Genomic DNA, 25,411 nt, shown 5'->3' with positions numbered 1-25,411 from the left:
TGATAAACACTGCGTGGGCTTTTGGGGGAGGGGGTTAATAAAGTATAACCATTTATTATTTGCTAAATATATTTATTAATTAATAAGACTGATAAGCTTTCAGATTTTTGTGTCATATGATGGTTTTGTATCGACAGAGATACTGCATTCTTCAGCCATATATTTTGTGAGTTAGAATTTCTTTCTAACACTGAGGTTGTATCTCTTCTGTTATTTAGCTGTTTCTTCTTGAACATTGTTATAACTGGTTCTAAGTGAGCTTCTTATAAGGGAGAATCTACATAGTGTTCATTTATTCACTCATTCGTTTATTTCACAATTCTTGAATACCTCCTTTATCCCAGGCCCCATGCTAGTTTGGTGCGTACCCATAAGGTTCCTGCCTTTATGAAGCTTAGACTCTAATCGATGTGAGCATTCTGGGTACTTAAGGGGTGGACTGTATTGTCAGGCTGGGGTGGCTTCACAGAGTTTACGGTGTCTTCAGTGGACTTCTCTTATGTATCTTCTATGTCTTCTGCTTAGATTATGTGCTTACTAAGAAACCACCTGACCGCTAGTTCAGATTGCCACGCTACCCTACAAAAGAGATAACCCAATAAAGATACGATAGGCTGTTTCTAGAAAGGCAGGTTAATCACAGTCTGCATTGCAGACTATCTCTGGCAGGCAGGTGTTGTCCGCTTTGCCTGCGAGGGAAAGGGCCACAGAGCATAGATCCAGGAGCAAAAGCTAGCATCCTAATTCTTCCTTGGGCCCCCTCAACACAGCTTTATATACTGCAGACTAGAGATTGTTTTGAGAATGGGATTGCAGGACAGCCTAGCAACGTAAGATATGGCTTCAACTTAGACAAGCCTGGTTTTCATCTTCACTTGGTACTTGCTGGTGATGAGTCTGGGAAAGTTACTTGGGTCTCCTGAGCATCAGTTTCCTTGCCTTTAAAATGGGCATAATTGTACCCACAGCTATAGGGTCAATGTATGCTGATTTGAAAGGAATTCCGTGCTTAGTACAGGGCCTGGCACACAGGAAGTGCTCAGGACGTGCTGGTCGCCAGGAAGACTGCTGGACTAGGGCAGCTATGCCACAGATTGATCTTGGCACCCACAGCAGGCCAGTTTTCCTCTATGGCCTCCATTTCCCTGCCTGGCCAGAGAATGGATTGCACTCAGTAGTGTTAAGGATTCCCTCAGCCCTGATGGTTTGCAAGGTGGGTAGGGCAAGCAGGGAGCTTGCTGCAGGGTAGCGAAGGCCAGACACCATGTTGGAGACCAGAGTCGCAACTTTGGAGCCCTGGCTTGGGTAGCTGTCCTTGCCCCAGTCTGTGACAGGAAAGGAGTTGGAGAAAAAAGTAAGTTCCCATTGGTGACCCAGAGACCATACCCTCACAGGGCCACAAGCTTCGCTGAGGGAAGAGGAGTGGCTCACCCATGACATCCTCATTTTGGCTGTCCCGCAGTGACCCTGTTGCATGGTGCAGAGCTGAAGCACTGGGGGTGGTAGGAGACTAGCAGAGTCAAGGAAGGCTGCCTGGAGGAATTGGAGGCATCGCGCTGGGCCTTAGAAGGAGGTTAGGTAGGCAGAGATGCAAAGGAACTCTAGGTCCACATGAAGGGGTGGAGGGGTGCGCCTGGTGGGACCACCTCCGGCGGGTGCGTCCTGATGAAGAAAGTGGAAGCTGGGCGGCAGTGGAGGGGGAGGAAGGATGGGGCCATGGGAACAGGTGAACAGGAGAGGGACGTGAGGATGTGGCACTTGAGGCAAGCAGTCCCAGCTGTGGGGAGGAAGGTGGCAGGGGAAGGTGTGTCTGGGAACCGGAAGTCGCTCTTCCCTCGAGTGAGCTGTTGTCCGGGAGGCGTCCCAGGGCTTGTCAGCACTGAGCACTGCCAGCCACCCGGCTGGAGCCAGCTGCCAGACGTCTGGGTGGAACAGTAGCCACCAGGGTTCTCTCTTGTCTTGCCTCCGCCTGTTCAGGCAGGACGAGTAGGATGGCTGGTCACTCCCACCTCACATTGGCTCTGTGGACCTGTCGTGTCCCAAACTCCTCTGAGGCCATCACCCTGGAATAGTCATTTCTGAGCAAAAGATGTGTTTTGGTGGTGACCTTGGAAATCCAGCTGACGTGCCAGTGTGACACCAGCTGCTCCTCTCAGCCCCGGGGCAGCACAGCTTGGCTGCCTGCCTTCCCTTTTGGGGGGCACACAGGTTTGCACTGAGTTTGCATGGGCATCTCCAAAATGCTGCTTTTCTGGGTTTGAACACCAAGGGAATACTTAAACCACACACTGCCCAGGCCCCAGCAAGGCCCATCTTCACGCGAGCCGTCGTCACTAAACCCCTATTATTTGACCAGGTGCCAGGCTGCGGCCCAGAGGTGAAGGAGGCCCACATGGTCCCACCCTCACGGGGCTCCCATGTAGTGGTGAGACAGTCACAAGTAAACCAGGAAAATAACTGGAGATTTTGAAAAGCACAACACAGGAAATAGGGCACTGTGACCCTCACGTGAATAAACGGCGAGAGTGGGTAATCATGTGGCCAGGGAAGGCCCCCCTGAAGGCCTTCTGTGCTGAGAATGCATGGAGCTCGGTGGGCAGAGAAAAAACCAGATCGGTTTGGGGAGCACGGTGGTGAGTGAGGGCAGAGAAGGGGGAGAGGCCAGGTGGTACCACGGCAGGGCGCATTCTACATACAACAGCCACCGCGTACCTGGTAGGAGTCTTGCAGTGTAGCCACCAGGCGACCCCACTCCCCTCCCCGGATATACCCTGGCCCAGGTGCCCAGGGAGCGGGCACCACTGGACACCCCCTGCCCGTTCCCAACGCGCACACTCATGCAGGACCTTTCGCCAGTACGAGCGACAGGTCTCACCGCACGGCTGAAGCACAGGGAGAGAGTTCCCCACACAGCATTCCCTCCGATCTTACATAACAGATTTCCACCCTGCCATTGTGGCACTTTCTGGGGAGTATAATTTGTCAGGACCTCAGGGAATTTGGGCTGAGTAATTGCCCCTTGTTTCTTCCCCCCAGATGAACCCGTGGCTGTGTGATACTACATTCTCAGCAGTTGGGTTTTCACTAATCACTCGTGGTAGTGGGGTTTACCGCCCTCCTCTCTATCAGCATCTTTTCAGATTCCGTAACCTCACCCTCTGGGCTCCCAGTGCTGGCCTGCACTCCCTGGTCTCCTCACAGGAAAGCCAGGGTGACCCAGTTTAGCTAGTCACCCTGTGATGCTTGGTGGGAGCCAGTGTCCCCTGGGACTAAGTGGAGAGCAGCTCGTGGCTCATGGAAGCCCCAGCTTCACTTCTACCTATGTTTAAAATGTGCTTTATGGAATTTTGGGGGGATTTTTGCTTGTTTGTTTCATTTAATCGTCTCAGCCTCCACTTCACATTTCCCTTCTTAGGCATGTGCTTTTTAGGCTCATGCTAAAATATATTTGCCTCCCTTAAGCTTTTATTGGACTGAATTGTGGGGAAGTGGCCCAGGCTCCATGGGAGGTGAGCGAAAGCCAAACTAAGAGAAAGCGTCTGCCAAGGACTGGCCATAAAGTGAGCGAGCCACGAGTAGGTTTTTGAGATTGGTGTGCAGATCTCTCTCTTCTGTTACACCTGGCCCATCAACATTGCCATGAGTGGCCCTTGAATCACCATGCCCCAGAACCTTGTGGGTTTATTTTATTTTATTTTTTTAATGTTTACTTATTTTTGAGAGAGCATGGGTGGGAAAGGGGCAGAGAGAGAGGGAGACACAGAATCCGAAGCAGGCTCCAGGCTCCCAGCTGTCAGCACAGGGCCAAACGCGGGGCTCAAACTCCTGAAGCGCGAGATCGTGACCTGAGCCGAAGTCGGACACTTAACCAACTGAACCACCCAGGTGCCCCATAAACCATGCAGTTTATAAAACATATTAGTAAGACAAAGGGCAAATGCTGGCATTGTGCTTCTCAGAGGTGGAAATTGAAGCCCAGAGAGGTTAAGTGACTCGCCCCAAGGTTGCACAGCTGGAAGGTGGGGGGTGTGGACTTCCAACACATGCCATTTATCCACTGTTTGGAAGTCTGGATGTTTGCATTTCTCTTCCTTGTAGATTTTACTTCTTTAGAGAGCCATGCCCCTGAGTGCTCTGCTGTGTGAGTTCCCCAGGCCACAGAGAGCAGGGGAACAGAAATCAGTCCTGCTGAAGCCCTGTCTGGGATAAGAGAAAAGTAGTCCAAAGGGAAGTTTCTTGCAGAAGAGTCATGTGCATGCTCCAGTGTTTGGCTCAGCCAGGTCCATGGGCCAGGGCTGAACTGGATGGGTAGATGAGTTAGGGGCATTTGTGATTTCCCCAGAGATCTGCTCACCAGGGCCATGGTGGGCGGGGCTGAGGGTGTGCAGGCAGTGCTGGGCAGGACCCCAGCCCTCTCTGCGTTCTTCTTTGTCCAAATAATGTCCTGCCCCCTCCCCTTAACCTCACCAGACCCAAAGAAGAGCTGCCTCTGCCTCCTTCTCCCCCTCCCACGACATCTTTAATCTCAGCCCTATTTGAGTGACATCCTACATGCAGGAAATGCTTCCATACGCTGTGGTTTGCTTATTCAGTCGCCAAATAACGTACCTACTATGTGCCCAGCACTGGGGTGTAGCATTTGACAAGAAGCAGCTGTCCCTATCTTCCTGTCACTGAGGGGATAGCGTTCTAGGGATCCCTCTTGCCTGCAAGATAAAGGCCCAGATGCAGTGAGTCAATCATTTTCACAGTGTACCTGCTAAATGCGAGGCAGAAAGCACAGTGTAGCTGGGGTTCTGTGGTGTCATGGAGAGGACAGGGAGGGCAGGACCAGAAGGCTATGGGTCTTCATGAACACTGTTGGGTTCAGAGATGGGACAGTGCCTGGTCAGGGCAGTCTTCTGGAGAAGATGGGCCTTGAGCAAGTTGCTGAAGGAGGAGGGGGCTCCAAGCCGAGTTGAGTCAGAATGACACCTTCCAGGGCGCAGAGGGTGGACACAAACAAGCATAATCTGGCCGCCGTGTCTGAGGCTGCCTATGGGAAAGTTTTCACCCAGCAGGGAACAGGCTGGGGGTGTGTGTCAGGGGCCTCAAAGGGCCCCAAATGTCAGGTGAAGGAGAGATTTCCCCCTTTCTTTCCCACCAAGCTGAGGGAGACCTTTCTGACGATCTGCCCAAACCTCTCCTTTGTCAGAGGAAGAACAGAGCCTGGAAAAGTGAAGCTCCTCGCCAGTGTCATGTGGCGAGTTCATGGCTGTGCTGTGGCACAGCTGTGGACCACTGGTGTAGAGGTGGCTGTCTCTGAGGCCCGCTGGCATCTCCCAGCATCACTGAGGTCTTGCCACCCTCTCTAGGCTGGCCACACCCCATCTTGCCCCTGGCTGACTGACTGAGGCTCCCTGACCCTGGGCCCTCAGCCTGGTGCTAAAGCTGGAGCCTAGAGGCAGGCCCCAGACTCAGAGGTGCTTCCTACATGCTCTTAACACTGTATGTTCAAACAGACTGATTTTTCAAACATGGTGACTTCCTTCCTGCAAGATCATCTTCAGATGCCTCACCTTGAAAATATGGACTCCCCGCCGTTTAGCGACCCCACTTCTCTGGGCAGTTCCACTGGCTGGCTGTGGTCTCCCCCCAGACCAGAGGCTGTGCCTCCTCGGCCCCTCTTGTACCTCCCTAGGAAGGTGTTGAGGTCGCTGTTGAGGTTGGCCAGGCATCCAGTCCCGTGTTTCTGGACACTCTGTCTTCTTTTGTTTGTTTTCTGTACTTCTAACTGGCGCCTTTGCAAGGCCCCAGCCTTCTCTCTGCTCAGCGTGCTCACCGTCTTTTGATTACCACAGGAGTTTGAGCTGCTGTGGTCGGGATGCACGCGCAGCAAGGCCTGGGTCTCGGGTCCTACAGGCTTCTCCCAGTCCTGGCCTGGCCATGTGACCTCCCTGTGCCCTGGGGGACTTTCTGCCAGTTCCAGCCACCCACTCGAGCCACTGGCTCAAGGGATTGCCACTTGGCACAGTGCTTAGGGTGTCATCTCAACGGGCAGGGCGGTGCTATGCCCTCCTGGAAGGAATGCCAGGCCTTATATAAAAGGATCTCAGGTCAATCTAGGTTCCGAGCTCAGTTACCCACTAACCAGGTGGCCTCTCTGAGCATCACCTTCCCTCATAGAATGGAAATGTGATCGGGAGTGAAGACAGTGGCCACGGTTCTGTTCCAGATACCAAGCACCCCACTCCCGTGACCATCCTGTTTTTACCAAAACTGGGCAAGAAGCAGGCCTTTCATCTCTGTACTTCCAGAGTTCCTAAGGTCCCTTCTAACCCCTGGGGCTCCAAGAGAAAACCGGTTTCAGCTTAGAGGGAGCAGGTGAGGGGAATTTGACCATGTTGGTAAGCCTTCAGCCAGCTCCCTAAGCAGCCAAATGGGTCACTGGCTGCAAACATCCCTGGGTTTGTAATGATGATCACAGGGCTCGTGGGCTCCTGGACACCTTTGGAATGGGCTTTGTGAGGCCAAATGCTTTGCAGATTAAATTTCTGGACAAAGAACAGCTGAGAAATAGTCCTGAGCTTTGCTAAGCCATTTCTATGCTATGGCAGCAAAAGGGGCGTGTGTGTGTGTGTGTGTGTGTGTGTGTGTGTTCGTTTGTTCGTTCTGTTCCCTAATAAAAGGGAGAGGCGTAGGCAAGAGAGGAAGAAGGTCCAATCCCGAGCCTCCCTCTCTTCTTCAATTTGCATCAGCCAATGGGTACCGCTGGTGCTGCTGTGTTTTCCAGGATGGTGCTGGTAACAGAAGGAATATGATTAGTGTTATGGAATTTCATGGTTGGGGTTGGGGGTGGCTTTTCCCCCCTTTTTAAAATAAATGTTTTGAAGAGTTGCCCTGGAGAGCTGCTGAAAGCAGAGGCTGACGGACATTTTTGGTCATGTCAGACGAGGACAGGATTATCCAAGTGAGCAGGGGTGTCTCTCCCCTTCAGCGGGGCTGCAGGGTTCCAGGGCCGTCCTGCCAGAAAGCGAGCAAGGGGCCGTAATCACAAACAGGCTGGGATCAGTTACAACCAGAAGTATTACTTTAGACTCTTGGCTTTGATGGGGAAGAATGCAGTTTTCCTCACCCCTCCTCCCCCGTCCTTCTCAAGTTAAACAAGATCTGTGAAAGCAATAGCTCTGGGATATAAAGAGAGGCCAAAATCCAAAGCAGCAAGGGGTCTCAAAAGCCCAGCATGGGAGGGTTCCCCCAGCCCCTGCCGATACTGGAACAGGGGTTTGCCTGGCCTGTTCACTGCCCCCCCCATCCCTTCTTGGGTGAACCGGAGAAGCACGTTTTCCCAGAGTCTTTCTTGTCTACCTAGGGCATCCTCACCTCTATCTTGCCCACTTGGCTCTTCTGCATATGCAAGCTGGCATTTTCTTCGTGTTTGCAATGTACCTGAGCACCATGGCGAGGAGGAGGGGGCAGGTGGGAATGTAATGAAAATAGCTTAGCACACTGGAGCAGGTGATTCGCCAGCTTCTTCCCTGATCAGCCTGTGCAGACAACAAACTAATGAGGCCCTCACCCCTTGTAGCCATGACCCGGCCCTGGGGGGATCTGCTTCTCAACCCCCTCTCCTGCCTCGGCCAGCACCTCCTATCTACTCCTTCACACTTGGGGATAAATAATACTGCCCCCTGGAGTGTTGGCACCGTCAGGGGCGTGCTTCCCCCGTCACTGGTTCCTGGAGCAGAACCAGGGTTGGCCAACATGTAGACCTCCTTGCCAGCAGAGCAGGATTTTAACTGACTGCTCCTTAGAGGAGAGGAAGGAAGTTGACCTCATCCTCAGGCTTTGCACAGAGAGAGTGAGCATCCAGGCCTCCTGCCTCAGTACCTGCCTTATGAGTGTGTAACCCCACTCTTTTGCCTCACCGCACAGCCAGACACAAACTCACCTCCTTGGACTTCAAGGGCCCCCACTTTGGGTGAGGCCAGAACATCTTGTCAGCGCTGTTGTGGCAGCGGACAGGAGGATTCTGTACCCCAGGGGCCTAGCCTGCCTTCCGTACCCCCGTCTCTCAGTCTCCTTGGGGCCGTCCCACCATCTCAGGGCCCTTGGATGGGAAACTTCATTCTAGAAGTGGATTCGGGGTTGGGGAGCCTGAATGGAGTCACAGCCCAGTTTGGTGGGACACTCACATTCTAGTCTAAGGGCCAGGTCAGAGCTGGGGAGCTGGACCCGGTGACAATATTGCTCACTTACTGGGGAGTGAAGTTATAGCCTGTCATGGCTGAGGGTTGAGACTCAGCTGAGGTGTCTTGGGCCTGTCACTGCCAACACCTATTTAAAGGAAGGAAATCTTCATAGTCCACCTGAACCCCCAAACTTAAACTTGGAGTAGGCCTCCCCACCTTAGGACCATCCAGACACCCTAAAGTTGGTCGGGTGACCCCATGGAGACTGGGAGAAGGTGGTATGGAGGGCAAGCTAGGTCAGTGACTTCCCAGCTTCCGACCCTCTCTGCCATCAAGGTGCCAGGATATTCCTGCTGACCATGGTGGCATATTGATCAAAGACTGACCCTCATGCAGATTGGAAAAATCAAACCAAGCAAACCAACAGAGCTGAACAAGGAAGACTTGATCCCCATGTCCTGGAGCTGATGGTCTAATGGAGGAAGCAGACAGTTCCTGCTTCTGACACAGCTGAGGGGACCGTGGTCGTTGGCGTGTCATGAGGCATAGTGGTGACTGTCTTTGGGTGTTGGAGCAGGAGGCACCAGAGATTGACAGGGTAAAGGTAGGAAGGGGCCCATCACTGGTTGGTGACCAGAGTGTCAGTCACACCATCTGATCGATCACTAACCGTGGTGAGTCTACAATGAGACACTTGGACCTGGGTAGTCTCTGGGGCATCCAGACTAATGGTATATCAGTTTGGAGTGTAGCCTCTTCTCCTTGGATTTGAATAGGGTCTCTACCAGACCAGCTCTTAGGAACTAGCAAGACAAGAGGGTACCCAGGGACAGGAGAGACAGAAAGGGAAATGGGGCGAGAAAAGTTCAGGGAAAGAAGGAGCCTGTTCCTAAATCACCATAAACCTGGTTGGGCCTTCGGGATGGTTATCCCAGGATCAGAGTGTTTGGGACTCAAGTTAACCTATTTGCTGCTTTCTAGAGACTATTAATATCAGAAGCTATAAGAAGGGTGAGAAAAGGATCACCGAAGCACCTCCTGTATATCAGACAGCGAGCCAAACACCTTTCTTCTTGTAATTCCCGCCACTGCCCTATAAAGCACAGGTATCATGACTTTCATTTATGAGAAGGCTGAGGCCCTGGGAGCTCAGGTGATTTGCCAGCTTCTTCCCGGCACACTCTGCTGAATTCTGGTTAATTCTCTGTGGTTCTTTGGGCCCTGAGTAGGGCACCATGGTGGGGAGAAGCTATTTTTGGTATAGCCTTCTCCCCACTCACCCTCTGGGTGTTGGGGACAGCAGGTCTCTGGGGCTGCCCATTCCCAAGCTCTAAATTGTGCCCACCAAGGAGGAGGGCTTTGTTTGTGTTTCCTGTATGAGAAGCCATGACTCCAAGAGTCCCAGTGGAGTCCTGCACCAGCCAGTGGGGCTGCTTTGAATGGGTTTGAGGAGGGGCCGCTCAAGGCCTCTGCATTCCTCCTGGAGCCTCACCCAGGCCGTCGGCTTGTCCCTGGTGCCAGTCCTGTAGGACCTCCCTGGGCTTTGCCTTTCCATTCCAGAGAAGGGAGAGGACCAAAGGAAAATGGCCCATTCAGGTGTACACGCTGATTACACGGGAGCCCTTCCAGTGGGAGGGTCAGCTTACTGGGTGATCTTGGGCAAGATATGCAACAAGCAACCAAAATCTCCTGGTCTCAGGTCCCTGTGGGCAAATCCTCCTAGGTGAGCCATGAGTCAGAAGCACCTCGTGAATTTGGGGGGACTGGAAGAGGGATGCCACCTAGGGGCTGTGTAACTGTCCTGGGCTCCAGCAGGGCAGAAGGCCCCGGGCCAGAGGGATGAGCGCTAGAAAGAAGCCCACAGCTGACCCTACACTGACCCCAGGAGCTAGACTTTGAGAGATACTTGAGGATAAGGAAGCAGGAGAGACTTCGGTGTGTGGGTGGGGAAGCCAGGGAAAGAGGAGGAAGTCTTGAGCTCATTTGTCATGGCATTTCACTTTCAACAACTATTTACTGAGTCCCTTCTTTGTCTGAAACACTGAGCTAGACAGGGGCTTGAGAGGATGCCAGGATGAGCAAGCCTTGGCCTTTGTCCGTAGAGAGCTCTTGGTCTCGCTGGGGGAGATGGCCAACCCAAACCTGAGGTCGGGGGTGCCGGGGGAGCACAGGGGCAGAAGAGCAGAATCACAACTGGCAGGGATTTGTAGGAACATGGCAAAAGTGGTGGCTTTGAAAGATGAGGCCTGGGCTTAGCGACTGATGGATCTGGGAGAGCAATTTTGGGGTCTGCTGGGTGTGCACGAAAACAACATAGAGGGCACTTCCTGCCAGGCTGCATGGAAGGCTTGTGTTCAGATCCCACTCTGCCACTGGGTAGCCAGTCTGGGGCCATTTTGATCCTCAGTTTCCGTATCTATAAAATGGGGGTAATATTTTGAAATCCATGTGGCCATTGAGAAGGTTGACTGAAAAAGTTGTGGAGTGCTGTATTCGTTTTCTCTTCTCTTCCCCGATAGACATGGGCGGGCCGCCGTCCAGTCTGGGCAGTGAGTTGTACTGGGGGAGCAGGGGTGGGAGTCCATCAGGCTCCTGAAATTGCTTGGAAGAATAACCCATCCGCCCCCATCTACCTACAGCCCACAGACTTTTCAAAGCATTTTCCCATCTGTTACTTCAGAGTAGCTCTCTAGGGCTAAGTAGGCCAGGTGGCTTTGTTTCCATTTTTTCAAAAGAAGAAACTGAGTTTCAGAAGGGTAAATGGTTTGCGCAAGACCTCAAAGCCTACTAATGGCCAAACTTGGATTTGAATCAAGTGGGTGCATATTCTTAACCCAACGCTCCTTTTGCAACATCAGTGTTTCCCAAGGAGTGGGTTGTAAAAATGTGTGGTGGACACAGGATTAAGTGGCATGGAATCCTGTCACGAGACAGTTATTTGACTTCTCTTCCACCGCACGCTGGGTCAAGGGCACAGTGTCTGTTTGGCGCTTCGGTGTTAGCATGTGCTGATGTTGCTGGCCTGTTTGTTTGTTAGAAAAATCTGGCCCCAGCCTTAGTGTCTCGGTAGAGCTTGCCTTAATATCTGACTAGCAGTCTATAGCATTGTTGTTTCAGTGTATAGGTTTCTCCAGTTATCTTCTGTTTGCACCAAGGAGTATTGGCTTTCCATTTAGTATAGCATAGGAAAATGTCTTTTTAAAATACAAAAGTATTTCCGTGCTTCTTGTAAAGCAAACACTAGTAGAGGTACCACCTAGAGTGCTTCACTGGATGTCTGGTGCTGTCTTAATGACTGAGGTTTGGGAAATGCAGTTACAGGACCCCAGTGGGACACTCCTGGGTACTTTCCTTCCCCACGGTCTCCTAGAGTGACACCAGAGGCTCCCAAATTCCCGCCGGGAAAGGAGCCTGGAAAAGCATCAGTATCGGTGGTGTCTGCTCCCCACACAGCGTAGAAGAATCCACGTTGTCAGAGAGCTGTTGACGTCAGGCGGTACAGAATTTTGCAAGGCCTCTATTTAAAATTCCCCAAAAATTAAATAAGGAGGGTTTGGAGGGAGGAATGCCCTAGACAAATTGTGGAGTGGGTTTGTTTTGTTTATGGAGATGGTCTTTAAAGTTGAAATTGCCCCCGTTTTATTTTTGCCCCAATTGACGAGGGGCTGAACTCAGCTGGAAGGGAGGGGATGGTTGTCAGCCTAAGGCTTTTAGCGAAAAGCAACTCCGCTCTGGGGCCAAGAAGCCTCCTTTTTTGGCAAAGAGAGAAAAGGGGGAAAAATATACAAACTCCTGCATGTATACTTCTGAGGCACTGAAGTAAGCTAGTTCAAAAAACACAGATAACTCCTTATGTTTCAAGGGACTGGTAGCAGTTACAGAGGATCCCCTCTGCCCTTTTCTCCAGGCTGGAAACACACGTATAAGGCACAGACACATTGCTTAGGCTGCTTTCCATTCTTTTCTCTTTGCCTTCTCACTAGAACCCTGGTTAGTAGATTGCTGTTTAATATTCTCTTCTCACTAACAAGGACACTTCGGCCTCCTCCTTCAGCCACTTTGAATGGTCAAATATCAACGTAGCCCTAAGTTGATGAGTGTCCATGCCACTGCGTGGTGCACGGCCTGACTTCAGGCGGTACAGAGAGGCAGTGTTAAATACTGCGGCAACGCGCGGTGAACAGTGTTTGTCCTGTTCCCATCCTCTTCCAAGCCTTCTGATTTGCCTCAGCTTGATGGTCCACTGTCTTTGACTCCTCTCCAGTAAATCTCTTTTTGTAACAAAGAGGGAGGGAACAGGCGTAGGCACAGCCTCTGCAGACCCAGCACAGCTCAAATTTACTATGTTGCTTTGTTCTCTGTAATTTTATGGTTGGGGCTGGTGGTCCTCTTTGTTCATGGTGGCGATCTGAAGTTTCCTAAACAAATTATTTTCTCGAAGTCAAAAGACAGTTGCTTTAAATGCGTATTTACTCAGTGAACCACAGCATACATAAGTACAAGGATATGGCAAAAGCCCTGCCTAGTGTGGAAACATCTGAGGTTGAGAAATGCTGATCCAAAGTCACTCTCTCCTGGCAAAGCCCTTGGGTAAGATCTTGCGCCAGAAAACTCTATCAGCCTGAGTGTCCTGCCTCGCCCTGCCATGTGAGCCCAGAGAGAGGGTGAGAGAGGGGCAACCCGGAGATGGGGCCTGAAACCACCTGTAGCCCGCTTCTGGGGTGGGAGTGGAGCGCGCAAGGCAAGAAGCAGGGAGAGTGAGCCACGCCTGTGACTCCTAAGAATGGAGTCTGATTTGTAGACACTGATGGAATGAAGTAGATAAAGGGGACCGGTTTCCCTGGCTCATCTGTCACATGGAAATTTGGGGAACTAATACAGCAGGGGGTGTTGGTCTTCTTCTGCAAAGGAGCGGACAGCTGGAGTCATTTTTAAAGGGAGCTGTTTGGTTGCTGTCAGACCTGGGTGCTAAGCCTGGCACCTTGGGTAAGTCACCCAGCGCAGGGGTTTCCTAATGCAGCCTAAGATTTCACAGACCTGGAGGCAAATGACTTCTGAACGTACAGCCCCCAGACTCCAGGACGTTTCTCATCCTCGCTGTCAAGTAGGGATATCCCGCCCAGCCCAGTTGCCCAGAACACTCCCAGTTGGCACCTAATATTTTAGTATAGTTATGAATAGCACCCTACACTTACTCCAGAAAGTGTGCACAGTACATTATAAGATCACTGTAGTAAGCTGTGTCCTCTGGTCTATTTTCACATTTTCATATTTTTTCTTATTTCATATTTTCATCCCTTTTCTTCTTGTCACAGTGGACCTGTCATTACCATCTGTTCAGACCTTTGTGTGTGGGTGGGAGGGGTGAAGGGGATAGCTCCTGATCCTGGCACAGCTTTCAGTAAATGAAATGGTGCCACCTGCTCAGCCCCTCTGTCTTCGTCTCAGGACTGATTAAAACATTCGGTGGGATGGGCCCCCGGCAGAAACACCTCTGGGTTGTATCCAGCAAATCATCACACTCTCTTTGAAAGTGGTCAGCTCTCGGCTTCAAATCACTCAGGGCAGAAACGCAGCCCCCAGGGGGGTCGTGAGAGCCCCAAGGCCTGGATGGCTCAGCTATGACACATCCCAGACCCGCCGGGCCAGTGGTTCACTCGTTATCAGAATCCAGTGTGGTCTGGCCCCTTTCCTTCCTGTTGTGTCTTCTCCGCGCTGCCTTGGGAATGCTCGGAACCTCCTTGCAGGCTCTCCTCGAGGAGTCCAATCAGGACCCGCCTTGAGGTTGCCCATTTACTCTGGAATTCACTCTCTTCCTTGGAAGTTGGCACTTCTGCCCGTGCTGTGTCCTCTGGCCTTGCTCCCAGGTCGGCCTGTCTTCCTGCGTCTTCCAGGACTACGGATGGGGGCCCGGCAGACTCTGTGTCAAGTGCTCTCCCGACCTTTTCCCACCGCCAGGTAATGAGAGCTTGTGGCGGGCAGCCTCTCAATGCTCTACCCCTGTCCCCACCTGGGTCCATTTGCCCACCACCCTCTCGGTGAACACTTTTCAGGGTGGGCGCCCTTCCTAAGAAAATGCTGAGCAGGGGACAGGAGTCCAGCAGACCCTCCCACCCGACTTGTGTTGGCCTCCCGGTACCGCACCCTCTCAGTCTCTCTCCACTTACCTCTTTTGCTCTTCCTGGAGCATCGGGGGAATGCCCCTTATCCTTTGCATTATCTCAGGCATTCCCTTGTGAGGCTTTAACCTTCCTGGTGTGACTCTTAGAAGCCCACACCTCGCCTGTGATGTTGAAGGGGAGTACCCCTCTCAAGTTCACCTGGCAAGGCTCCCATCTGAAGCATCACGTGCATTACTGGCTTGGGCCACAAGTACTCCCATCACTGTGTCCTGTTCCCCCAACCAGTTTGTTGTCTTCCCTCCCCCGCCCCTCCAGATTCGATCCAAGATTCGCTTCTTCCCTGGCTACTCAGTTTCATCTCTGATGTTTGTGGTTCCTTCACCAAACATTGTAGCAACCACAGGGCTGTCTGGGTCACCCTGCTCCGCTGTTCCTGGAAGGGCCTTGTGCCATCTTGTATTCTCTCCTTCACCCTGCTCCCCCCCGCCCAACCCACACTCATGCCAGGCACGGAACCAGATTCAGCTTTCAATAGAGACCTGCTGACATGATCTCACAGTTGTGAGATCAAGCCCGGTGTCAGGTTCTGTGCTGACAGCCTGGAGCCTGCTTGGGATTCTCTCCCTCCTACTCTCTCTGCCCCTCCCCTGCTCTTGTGCACGTGCACAATTTCTCTAAATAAATACATACATACATTCATAAACAAACTAAAAAAAAAAAAAAAAAAAACTGCCGAGGTCAGGGCCAAGTGACAGTGACATCACGAGACTCTCTCCCTGAGACTCCAGACCCCGGAGACCCACCTGCCTCCCTGCGCACCCCTAGCACTAGCTATTGAGGGGCACTGAGGTCGTGGTTCCTTCCTTAAAAATCCCTGTGTCTTATACTTCAGCTTTAACAATAGCTCTTTGGTAAGCCTTGCTAGGAACCAGGCACTATCCTGAACACTTCTTGTAGGTTAACTCCTCTACTCCCTATAACACGGGGAGATAGAAGTACTACCTTAGGTAGTACTTAGGTCCATTTTACAGATGAGGAAATTGAGGCAATTGCCCAAATCCGAACAGCTGGTTAGTAGCAGAGCTGGGATTGAAACCCAGGTAACCTGGCTCTAGAGCCCTTGCTGAAAACTGTGATTCTCGTCTGTCATTTTTATCATGTGCCCCCTCTGTGCCAGCGAATGTTCAGTGGTCAGGGTTTCTCCTGGGTGCCTCAGCCTCCTGGGCCCATCCAGTGAGGTGAGCAGGCTGGAACCGGGCTGGGGGAGGGGCGGCAGCGCCCGGTTCTCGCTGTCTTCTTGCTGTGGACTCCACGGAGCCTTCCAAACTGACGTAGCAGCCTGTGCTAATGGTCCTGGAATCCAGGCCTCAGGCGCCCAGGGAAGGTTCTGGGGCCCTGGTGGCCTGAAAGCCCCATCTGGGGGAAGGTGAGGCCATGGACAACAGAGCAGGGATAGGTGCCAGAGGTGGAATAAGAAGAATGGGTCGGGCAGGAAGGCAGGGGGTGCACTGGGAAAGACTGGGGGAGCCCTTGCCTGCTCCTGTTTGCTTTGGACGGAGGAGGCCGCATGCTGTGAGCTGGAGTGTGTCTTGGCAAGAGGCCTCAGTGACAGAGCCTTCTGACCAGGGGAGGCCTGGCTGAGGGTGGGCCTCCTTTCGTTGTTCTTAAAGGCACAGCATAATTAGGGGCAGCCAGCCTTTCCAGTGTCTCTGGTCCCTCTCAGGTAGAAACCTCACATCTGCCCCAAGGTCACGGGAAAGGGATCCAGGGCAGAAGCAGTCCCTTAGGGCCCAGCCCTATGCCAGGTGTGGTGCAGCCAGGTGGGCAGCGTGGTCACCAGTGCCTGGCCAGGCTCCCTTCAGCCCCCTTCCCCTTCTCAGCAGCCCCCCGCCCCCTTCAGGGCTCACAGATCCTCACCCCCTACCCTTCTCCAAACCACTGCAAGGGAAGAATGCAGAAATGCCTGGACAAAGGGTCCAGAGTCTGAGGCAGGTGTCTGAGGCCTGGGACTGTGCCTCTGCTATTCCTAGCTCCATCCCCCGTGCTTCTCTGTCTCGACACCCACACCCTTCACTTAGGTCTAGGCGTACATTAGCACTCCACAGGTGCTCAGCTCTGCCTTAACTGGTCTCAGACCCCGCGAAGGACCTGGATGAGAGGGGAAGAAAAAGGCAAGCCCTGGAAGTAACCTAAAGGCTGCTCGGCTCTCCCAGACTCCAAACTCTGAATCTCTTCCTGCCTGTTACCCCCTGGGTACTGCCCAGGACTGCTGAGTGGGAGCCCGGCCCCTCCTACAGCACCAGGGCTGTACTTGAGCCCATCTTGTGTGCAGTGCAGGGGGAGGTGGGGAAGAGAGGCTGAAGCCTGACTGTGTCCTCTATAGCGTCCCCATGCCTGGAATGCCCCGCACATATCAGGTGCTCAGAAGGCATTTGGTTATGGAGGACACCGTATGTCCGTGATGTCAGGCAGCCCTATAGGCAGATCATATTATCCTGGTATGATGAGGCTCTACGGAGCCCAGCAACCTGTTCCAGGTCACCAGCAAGGATATGGTGAAGCCAGGATCCAAACCGAGGTCTTGGAAGAGGGACTAAGAAGTGTCCGTGTGCAGAATCCTGGGATGGGCAGGGTCATGAGGGTGGGGCGAGTCAGGGAAGGCCTCATGGAAGACTATACCTTGAAGAACGGAGTGGGGGGGACTTCAGAGGGAGAGGAAGGAGCAGGGTCCTCCTCCCCCACCCCCACCAGCTGTTTTGTCCTAGGCTGAGCTGTGACCTCAGAAGACTTTTTATTAACATCCTAATTGTGTGCAGCTGGCCTCCTCTGGCCCTAATGAGCTCATTATCCTCTCTCATTAAGGAGGCCATTGTGGCCTGGTCACCCCGGGGACAGCAGTGGCCTGGGAGTGCCCGTCACTTCCTGCTGCCTTTGGCCAGGCTCAGCCCCCTCCTGGAGACGCTAAGGCCCCATCCCCACCTTCTGTCTGTCCCCCACTCTGTCTCCTTCACTCTGTGTCTCTGTTTCCTCTCTACCCTTTCCATCCTTCCCCCCAATGCCAGCATTGCCAAGCCCCAGTTAGAGTGCCTTTTAGAGGGCTTTGAAACTGGCTCAACAGCCAAAGATTACACTTGGCCTGAAAAGAGGGAGGGTCTGACTTCTGGGCTTGAGCTTTTCCCTCTTGGGGCTGGGGAGCCCCTTCCCCACCTAGGATGGATGGTCTCCCTTCCTGCCCTGAGCTGGAGGTGCTAGCCAGGTTGCCCCCACTCAGCCCCTGGACCATTGTGAAGCGGGTTCTTAGTGAGGCCCACAAGCAGGGTTGGCTGCTGTGACAAGTGACATCGCTGTTCTTTCTGGGCCTTTGCCTCCTGGAGAGGGCTTTTGGTCAGCCTGGCCGAATTATATTCTTCTGGCGCTGTGGAGATGTCCTCACAGAATGAGCAACCAGGCTCAGGCAGCATTCGATGGACTGGCCACCTAGGGATGCTCCCAGACATCTCCTCCATGGGGGGGCTTAGCTCCAAAGATCACACCCCGAGCCCCCAGAATGAAGGTTTCTCCTGCACGTCCAGTGTGCGGGGGCTCCTTTCTCAGGGCCCCTCTGCAACAGTTTGTGGCTTCCCACTCCAAACAGTGGGCATGGTGGCTGCCGTCCTGCCCCTGCCAGGGGGCAATCTCAGCTTGAAGGCATGTCGAGTAGGAAGATGGGCTGGAGCGTGCCTGCCGGGCTGCACTGCAGGGGTGTGCTCAGCGCTCTCCCAGCCAGCCCAGGCCCCTCGGGTTTTCCCCCACCATTTCCTGTTCCAAGTTCTCTGTTCCCCACCCGCCTCCTAAATAAGAAACTGCTCCCCTTCTGCCTAGAAACAGGGCTGACTTCTCAGGAAAAGGCCAGGTCTGGCAGCCGGTCGGGACAGCCGTCCCTGTCTGAGCACAGCTGTGGCCACTTGGTCAGTGCAGTGAGAAGTCCTTTAATAAAACCTCACTACATTTTCTCTCCCGAGAACTAAGGCTGAGAGGAAGGCTAACAGAGGCCACCTTGGAGGTTGGACCCATCTTCCTGGGGACATGAAAAATGTAGAGGTGTCTCAGACTGGTCCCTGGGCATCCGTGAGTGCTGGCCACCTAACCTCCCACATCCTGTGGCTTTAGTCCCTCAGTAAAGCTCGTAGCTTCCGCTTAGTGGGCACCTACTGTGCCAGAGCCTATTTGTTGCTCCTTATCTTACACATCCTCATGCTAGCCTGCAAGGCAGATTTTACAGGTTAAGTCCCTTTCCTGAGGTCACAGAGCGCGGAAGTGGCCAAGGTGGGATTCAGACTCAGATCTTGGGCTCTGGCACTTAGGCTCTCTGCCTGAGTTTCCCCATCTGCCTGGCTGCTTGCTGCAATTTCGGCTCTGCCCTAGAGAACAGCTAAATATGGTACCTACAGTCTCAACAAGACTAATTCTCCCAAGTGCACCAGCAGCTGTGAATTGTGGGGTCGATGCTCTGGATGCTACTGGGGTTTGGAGATCAGTTGGGGAGGGCTTGCCGAGGCATTAGGACAGCAGAGAGGAAGCTGTAGGACTCTGTCCTGGGAGACCGTGTGAGCTGAAGGACAGGAGCCAGGCTGAAGATAGCCCCAATACATGTGGGGCAAGGAGGGGAACTTTCCCCAGAGATGCCTCCCCTCTGACCCCATTTCCCATCATGCTTGCTATCATAAATTGCATCAGCTAAGGAAAGATAGCTCCTTGCCTTCTCCTGGAACCCCTGAAGGCAGTCCCCAAACTCCACAGATTGCATAGACACACACACACACACACACACACACACACAAAACCGTACACATCCAAGTCCATTTACCAAGCTGGACTGAGGATCTCCTGATATACTCTGCGGGCAAAGATACCACCTGGCCACCCATGGGTGGTGACTGTGTTAGCCGGGGGGAATGCCAAACAACCACCACCAGGTCAATAACAGCTCAAGGTTTTTGACCCTCCTTCTCTGTGCTGGGCCTTAAGCTAAGCTACATATACCTCATTTATGCACTTCAACAAGAACACTTCAGTTACAGAGGTAATCTCGATTAATTACTCCCTTATCAGGAAGGGGAGACTGAGGCTCAGAAAGGTTTACTAATTTGGCAAAGATCACACAGCTAGGAAGTAGCAAACCAGGACCTGAATTTGTGTCTTTCTGACCCTAATCATCCCTAATCATCACCCTCTACTTCCAGGGGACCCTCAGTGGTACACATAGACATTTAAGTGCACGCAGCCCTGCACCTCTGCTCATAGTGTCCGTATGCAGAGCACACACTCAGCAATACGTATGTACAGGAACATGTGTAACGTAGTGGCATTTGCAGGTACACATTCTCAAGGAGTCACCTCTCCCCTTGTGCATACAGCAGATAAATTCCTTTATCCACTTCTGTGGTAGTTAAGAATATGGTTCCTGGAGCCTGGGTTTGAGGTCAGCTCTGTGTCTAATTGTGATCTATGTTTGCCTCAGTTTCCTCATCTGTAAAGTGGGGATGATGATGACACTAACACTTCCCAAGATTCTTGAAGATTAAATACGTATGTAAAGGTAGGGCCTGACCATAATCATCATCACGTGTAACAAATGTACACACACCTTTGTTCCGTGCGCACATGCACCCACATAGATGTGTACATGAGCATACCCCACCTCCCATGCACTGAAAAATACAAAGCCTTGTCCACACCTACCCCCACATGCAGCCCACACACTCAGCCTCTGCAGAAAAGAGGATGCCCCGGGCACTGGAGGTGAGCCTGGGAGCCCCACAGGGCCGGCTGATGACTGAGCCCTCTTGGCAAGCCGGGCCACCCCCAGGGGTTCAGGCTCTAATTGCTCCTTGGTAGAGCAGCAGGGACTTTGGTCGGGAGCCCCGGTTACAGCAACTGACGTCTGAGGTGCTGGCATTCAGGAGAGGCTTGTCAGCAGCTCTGGGTGGGCGCAGGTCCAGGCAGCCTCCCCCAGAGACCCAGCTGTGTGCCAGGGCTCCTGGGAGGTCTGCGTGGAGCTCAGCTGGGCATCCATGCCCACCTGGGCAGTGTCTGAGCCTGTCCTTTGCTCAGTGGAGGTGCCCACAGCCACGCCAGCGACAAACTCTTCTCTGCAGGGCCTGAGGCAGGAGGGACATGAGAATCTGGGCCACTCAGCCTAGCTCTGCACATTTCTGGGCTGGAGTGGAACCCGGGCCAGTGTTCCCAGCGAAATTGGCAGGGACCCTGGCTCCTGGGGAAAAGGAGAGAGCAGGATGTACACAGGATTCCCAAAGGGTGAAATAAGGGTAGGGGAGACAATACCACCAGCAAAAAAGGGACCTGAGCCCTGGGATTATGAGGCCCCTAGATCCAAGGGGAAAGGCCCATTCAAGGGCTGGTCTCCACTATGGCCATAGGGGAAGAGGGAGAGAACAAGAGATCTGTAGGCTGCTGGACTCACTTTACACCAGATGATGACACAGACAAGCTTGGATGAGACTGATGGAGAAAATCTCCCCCAACCCTAACCCTCCCAGCATCCACAGAGGGGCTTGCCTCCTTTGCCTCTCCTGAGGATGACTTTTGAGCCCAAATTCCAGACATAGAAGGCTTAAAAGACAGTGACCCTGGCCATCCAGGAGACCATCAACTTGCCTGCTTTTCTAGGAAGGCATGGACTCACACAAAGGAAAGAGGGAATATTCTCCCAGTGGGGACAGAAGTGATTGTTTCAGAGGCTGGAGTTGTCAGTGGCACACCTTGGTATAGAAGAAGAGGCTGGGAGGGGCTGGACATGGAGGGGTCTTAGCAAATCCTCACCAAGACACATGCTTCCAAACTCCACTGTTCCTCTGGACACATCCCCATGTGTTCCCAATGACAGTAAGATCCCTGGTCCCATCCCAGGCCCATCCTGAGAAACCCTTTCCTGGGAAGCAGAGCTCCCTTTTGAGGGCAAGCCTTCAGGGTACTTCCTTGGTCTGCTGGGATTTGGCATGGCTTTGGGGGCGGTCAGGTTGATGAGGGTCTTGAGGTATGGGAGCCAAAACCTGTGTGTTTTTGGCATTGGGGCTTGGACCTGGGGATCATGTGAGAGCCTCAGCCTTCAAGACCCTCCCAGAAGTGACTCCAAATTGAGAAGTATGGTGACTGTTCTTTGGGGCTCTTGGAGTTTATCCTGGTGCGTGGAAATTTGGGGGTGGTACTTCTTACCCAGAGTGGCTTGGAGGGCTCTGTCCTCACCTGCTGAGGTCTGTGGTGGCAGGTGGCCAGTGGACTTGAGTTGCAACTCCAGACTTGACTCACGATGGTGGACCTTTAGTCATGAACTTTGGTGGTTTCTGGGTAGGTATGGGATTAGTGAGGATACTCAGTGACTGAAACCCACTCCAGCTCAGTTAAACAGCATAGACAGTCACTGGCTCACTGTAATTAGTCCAACAGGTGGCCTAGCTTTAGCATACCTGGAACCCAGAACTCCAATGGTATGAAGTCTGACTTTCTCCATCTCTAGACTTTGCTGCTGATTTAGTGATTTAACCCTCAGGCCACCTCTTCCCACGTACCCCTGTGATCCCTGGTCTATGTGGTACTTAGTGTTCAGATTGCCCAAGTACCCCTGTCAGTTCTTGAGAAAGTCCCAGAACCATTACAGTGTCCGGGGGGATAACAGATCAGTCCAAAGATGATTGACCAGGTGTGCCCACTCCTGTGGTCAAGGAGGCAGAACCATCTTCATGGTGGAAATCCCTATGAGATGGGAAGTCCTGTTCCGTGACCTCCGGCCAGCCTCTGTGGAAGAGCACCTGGGGATGGTGCTTCTTGGCCGAGACTGCTGGGGATCCAGAGAGTGCTCCCCCCGAAGCCGAGAGAAGGGGAAAAGACCCCTGCATGATCATGTCTTCTGGTTTCCTTGGGGCCTCCATTGGCCACAGCCTTGTAAGCAGCCACACCATTGTGGCCGGGGCTTCAGGGAGGACGGTAGTGCTGCTCCAAGGAGTCTGCTCAGTGGCCCAGAATGTGCAAGTGGCTGTGGGTGTGATGGCTCATGCCATCCCACTCTGGGAGAGGGAGGGAAGGAGGGAGGAACACATCCACCCTGGGTTCCGGAGGGACAACAGTGACCCAACTGAGGAAGGCCCTTGAGCCAAATAGCTCTGGGCCTTGAGATTCCAGATTCCTCATCCAAGGCTTTTTCCTGTTTGTTACAACTGGTTGTGTTTTTTTTTATTTTTTATTTTTTTAAGAGCAGTTTTAGACCTACAGCAAAATTGAACTGAAGATACAGAGGTTTCCCACATGCTTCCCTCACACATGCACAGCCTCCCCCATCAGAGTGTATACTTGTCATTACTGATGAACCTGCACGGACACATCCAAATCACTCTGATCTATAGTTGACAGTAGGGTTCACTCTTGGTGCCATGTAGATGAGCGTGTAATGACATGCATCCGTCATTATGGTACTGTGCAGATGTCACCGGGTGTCATGGTCTTTCCAGAGCAGCAGGTAGAGCGTTGTGGAACTCCGGAGAAGGTGGGGTGCAGTGGACATTCGAGACTAGATCATAGGCTGTGTGCTATCCCAGGCCCGTCACACCTTGTGGAAGACCTAGGAGGTGGCTCTGGGTGCCGATGTCCTGTGCAATGGTGGCATGGTTTTCCCCTGTCCCTCTCCGTGATCAGAGCAGCTCTCAGGCAGCCCCTTCCACTTCCCAACAAGGAGCACCTCGGAGGCTCCCAGTGTCCCCCCTTCTCGGGCAGCTGTTCCCTGCTGTGGGCAGTGACGGGGCCTCCGTGCTGCCCAGGGAAAAGCCCTGGGTCTCTTGACAGGGAACAGTCCATATTTGGAAATGGTGAGCTCTGTCACAGACAGAAAAGAGAACCAGTGCCAGATTGTTTTGGGGGTAGAGAGGGATCGGAATGGGATGGGGCAAAGACAAGGTCCTGTGAAGAATTCTTTCTAAGATGGGATTGATGGCAGTTAGTGGAGTCCTAAGACCCAGGTGCTCAGAGTACTTGGCTCAGTCAACATTTGTTTAAATGATAAATGAATGAACCAAGGAACGAGAAAGACTCTTCTCATTTGGCCGTGACCGCCAAGGGTCACTCAAGGGTGCGGTGCCCACTTAGTATGATTGACACGTCAACATACTTCAGGGTGGCCGTGAGTAGCACTGATGTGCAAATGCCATGGACCTGTGATGGAGCCAGGGGCACAGTGACCGTCAGAAGTTGTCTGTGAGGCATTTATCTCTGGATACCTTTGAAAGCAGAGAAGGCAGCTAAACTCCCAGGCACACCAGTAGTCCTAATGGGTTTCAGAGACCCTCAGTGGTCACTGTTTAGCCAGAGCTTCTTTGGCCTCTCCCACAGGGTGATTTCACACATTTGACACATCCTTGTTTCAGTTTTACTGTTAAATTTTTTCATCAAGCATTTGTGTAAGTGTGGATCACCGTCCATCGGGCCCTCCTCTCAGGGAGCGTGTTGGCTGCTTCTTAGTGAGGCACAGGCTTCTCAAGGCTGGACTCAAGCCAGGTGTTTGCCAGGTGCCCAGGCTGCCTGGCTCCATGCCCTGCCCCCACCCCCCCGCTCAATCCTGCTGGGCTCTCATGACTGCGTTCTCTCTTGTCCCCTCTGCAGGCTGGTGGTTTGTGAGCACCTCTGAGGAGCAGGGCTGGGTCCCTGCCACCTACCTGGAGGCCCAGAATGGTACTCGGGATGACTCAGACATCAACACCTCCAAGACTGGGGAAGGTAAGGACCTGCAGGTTCAATGCGGAAGGGAAATAATGAGGCATTTGCAGGGTGTGGGCTGCTTCGAGATCCTCAGGGATGGGTACCCACCCCATTCCTGGCCCTTGGAGTGAACCCATTTCCCACTCTCCTCCCTAAAGCCATCAAAATCCCTAAGGTGAGTTGGGCCATGTGCCAGACCCTTCCCTTGGGACCCCATCTCACTGAAGCCAGCCCACAAGCTCACCTCCTTTCCCAGGTCTGGCCCTACCTGCCCTGCATGGGGCTCAAATTAGAGGGGAAATTTCCCTGGAGTGTGGATCTCAGGCTTTGGCAACTTTGGGGCAGAGACTGGAAAGAATAGTCTTAGGACTAAATGCCACAGCACCCTTTCCCCATAGAAGCCCTTGGTTCCCCTGGGGACCCCACACAGACCCACCTTTGCCTCCCTGACCCCACAGTGTGCTCTCTGCTGCAGGGATGAACGCAATGGGCTTTGTGCACACAACTTGTGCTGTGCATGTCTACTCAGAAGTCTCTGTTCTGGATATCTGTTATCCTGGCCAACAGTTCAGACGCAGAGAACAAGCCTGCAAGTCATTTCTCATTGTAGCAAGAACCGCAAGGTGGCCCTTGCACCCCTGGCCCCTCTGATTAGCTCTGGCCTCGTGATGTTTTCCTGGGATTTTCTCACTGCCCTTCCCCCTTCTCCACCCCCCCAGGCCAGCACTGTCTGTGGACTCAGGTATTCTCCAGAGCAGGCCGCCTGAGCCCAGGGAGTCCGAGCCACCCCCAGTTCCTGTCTGCCTGCTCCTAAGAACTTCTAAACCCTCTGTGTCCCAGCAACGGGAATGCTTGCCCTAATGGTCAGTGGGGATGGTCCAAATGGGCATGACTGAGAGCCAGGGGGACAGAGGCCTGCCACCGGGGGCTCAGGCCACCTCCAGGCCTGCCCCCCACATACACACCCTCCATTCCATGCTGCCCAGGCCAAAATAAGCAGTCCGCCAAGCGAGTGCCAGCTCCTTATTCATTCTTGCCCTAAATGTCAGTTACTCGGCAGGCGGTTGGAGCCCCACCCTTCCTCCCATGTAAATGCTTTATTTCAGTCCCTTGACCAGGGCTGCAGCCCCTGCAATGCACATCTACCTTGTGACAGGTTTCCAGGGATGAGGCTCCGTCGGGAAGAGTTTGCAGGTTCAGACTGGGTGCCCGATCCTTCCTGGCTGCTCCCTGAGCCCTGGGGCTGAGCCTGCACCCAGCCTCATCTCTGGTTCCATTGCACCTCTGCAATGGTGGAGGATTTTAGCCCCTGAGCTGGCTCTGGTCTAGTTTATCTGCAGTCATCAGGCCTTGCCTCCTACCCAGTTCCATGTT

The 25,411-nt window shown here is 53.0% G+C and overlaps 1 protein-coding gene across 1 annotated transcript in view; it reads left to right on the top strand.

Moving 5' to 3' along the window:
- The window catches only part of SH3PXD2A (SH3 and PX domains 2A), a 235,716-nt gene that overhangs the window by 189,461 nt on the left and 20,844 nt on the right, over positions 1-25,411 (top strand). The window contains 1 exon segment of the mRNA XM_042960172.1: positions 23,942-24,055. Coding sequence (XP_042816106.1) covers positions 23,942-24,055 — 114 coding nt within the window.

The sequence above is a fragment of the Panthera tigris genome, chromosome D2 (assembly GCF_018350195.1).
Source record: "Panthera tigris isolate Pti1 chromosome D2, P.tigris_Pti1_mat1.1, whole genome shotgun sequence".
In the NCBI taxonomy this organism is placed as follows: Eukaryota; Metazoa; Chordata; class Mammalia; order Carnivora; family Felidae; genus Panthera; species Panthera tigris.
The sequence above is the reverse complement of the archived record's forward strand: the minus strand, read 5'-3'. Positions and strand labels throughout refer to the sequence as shown.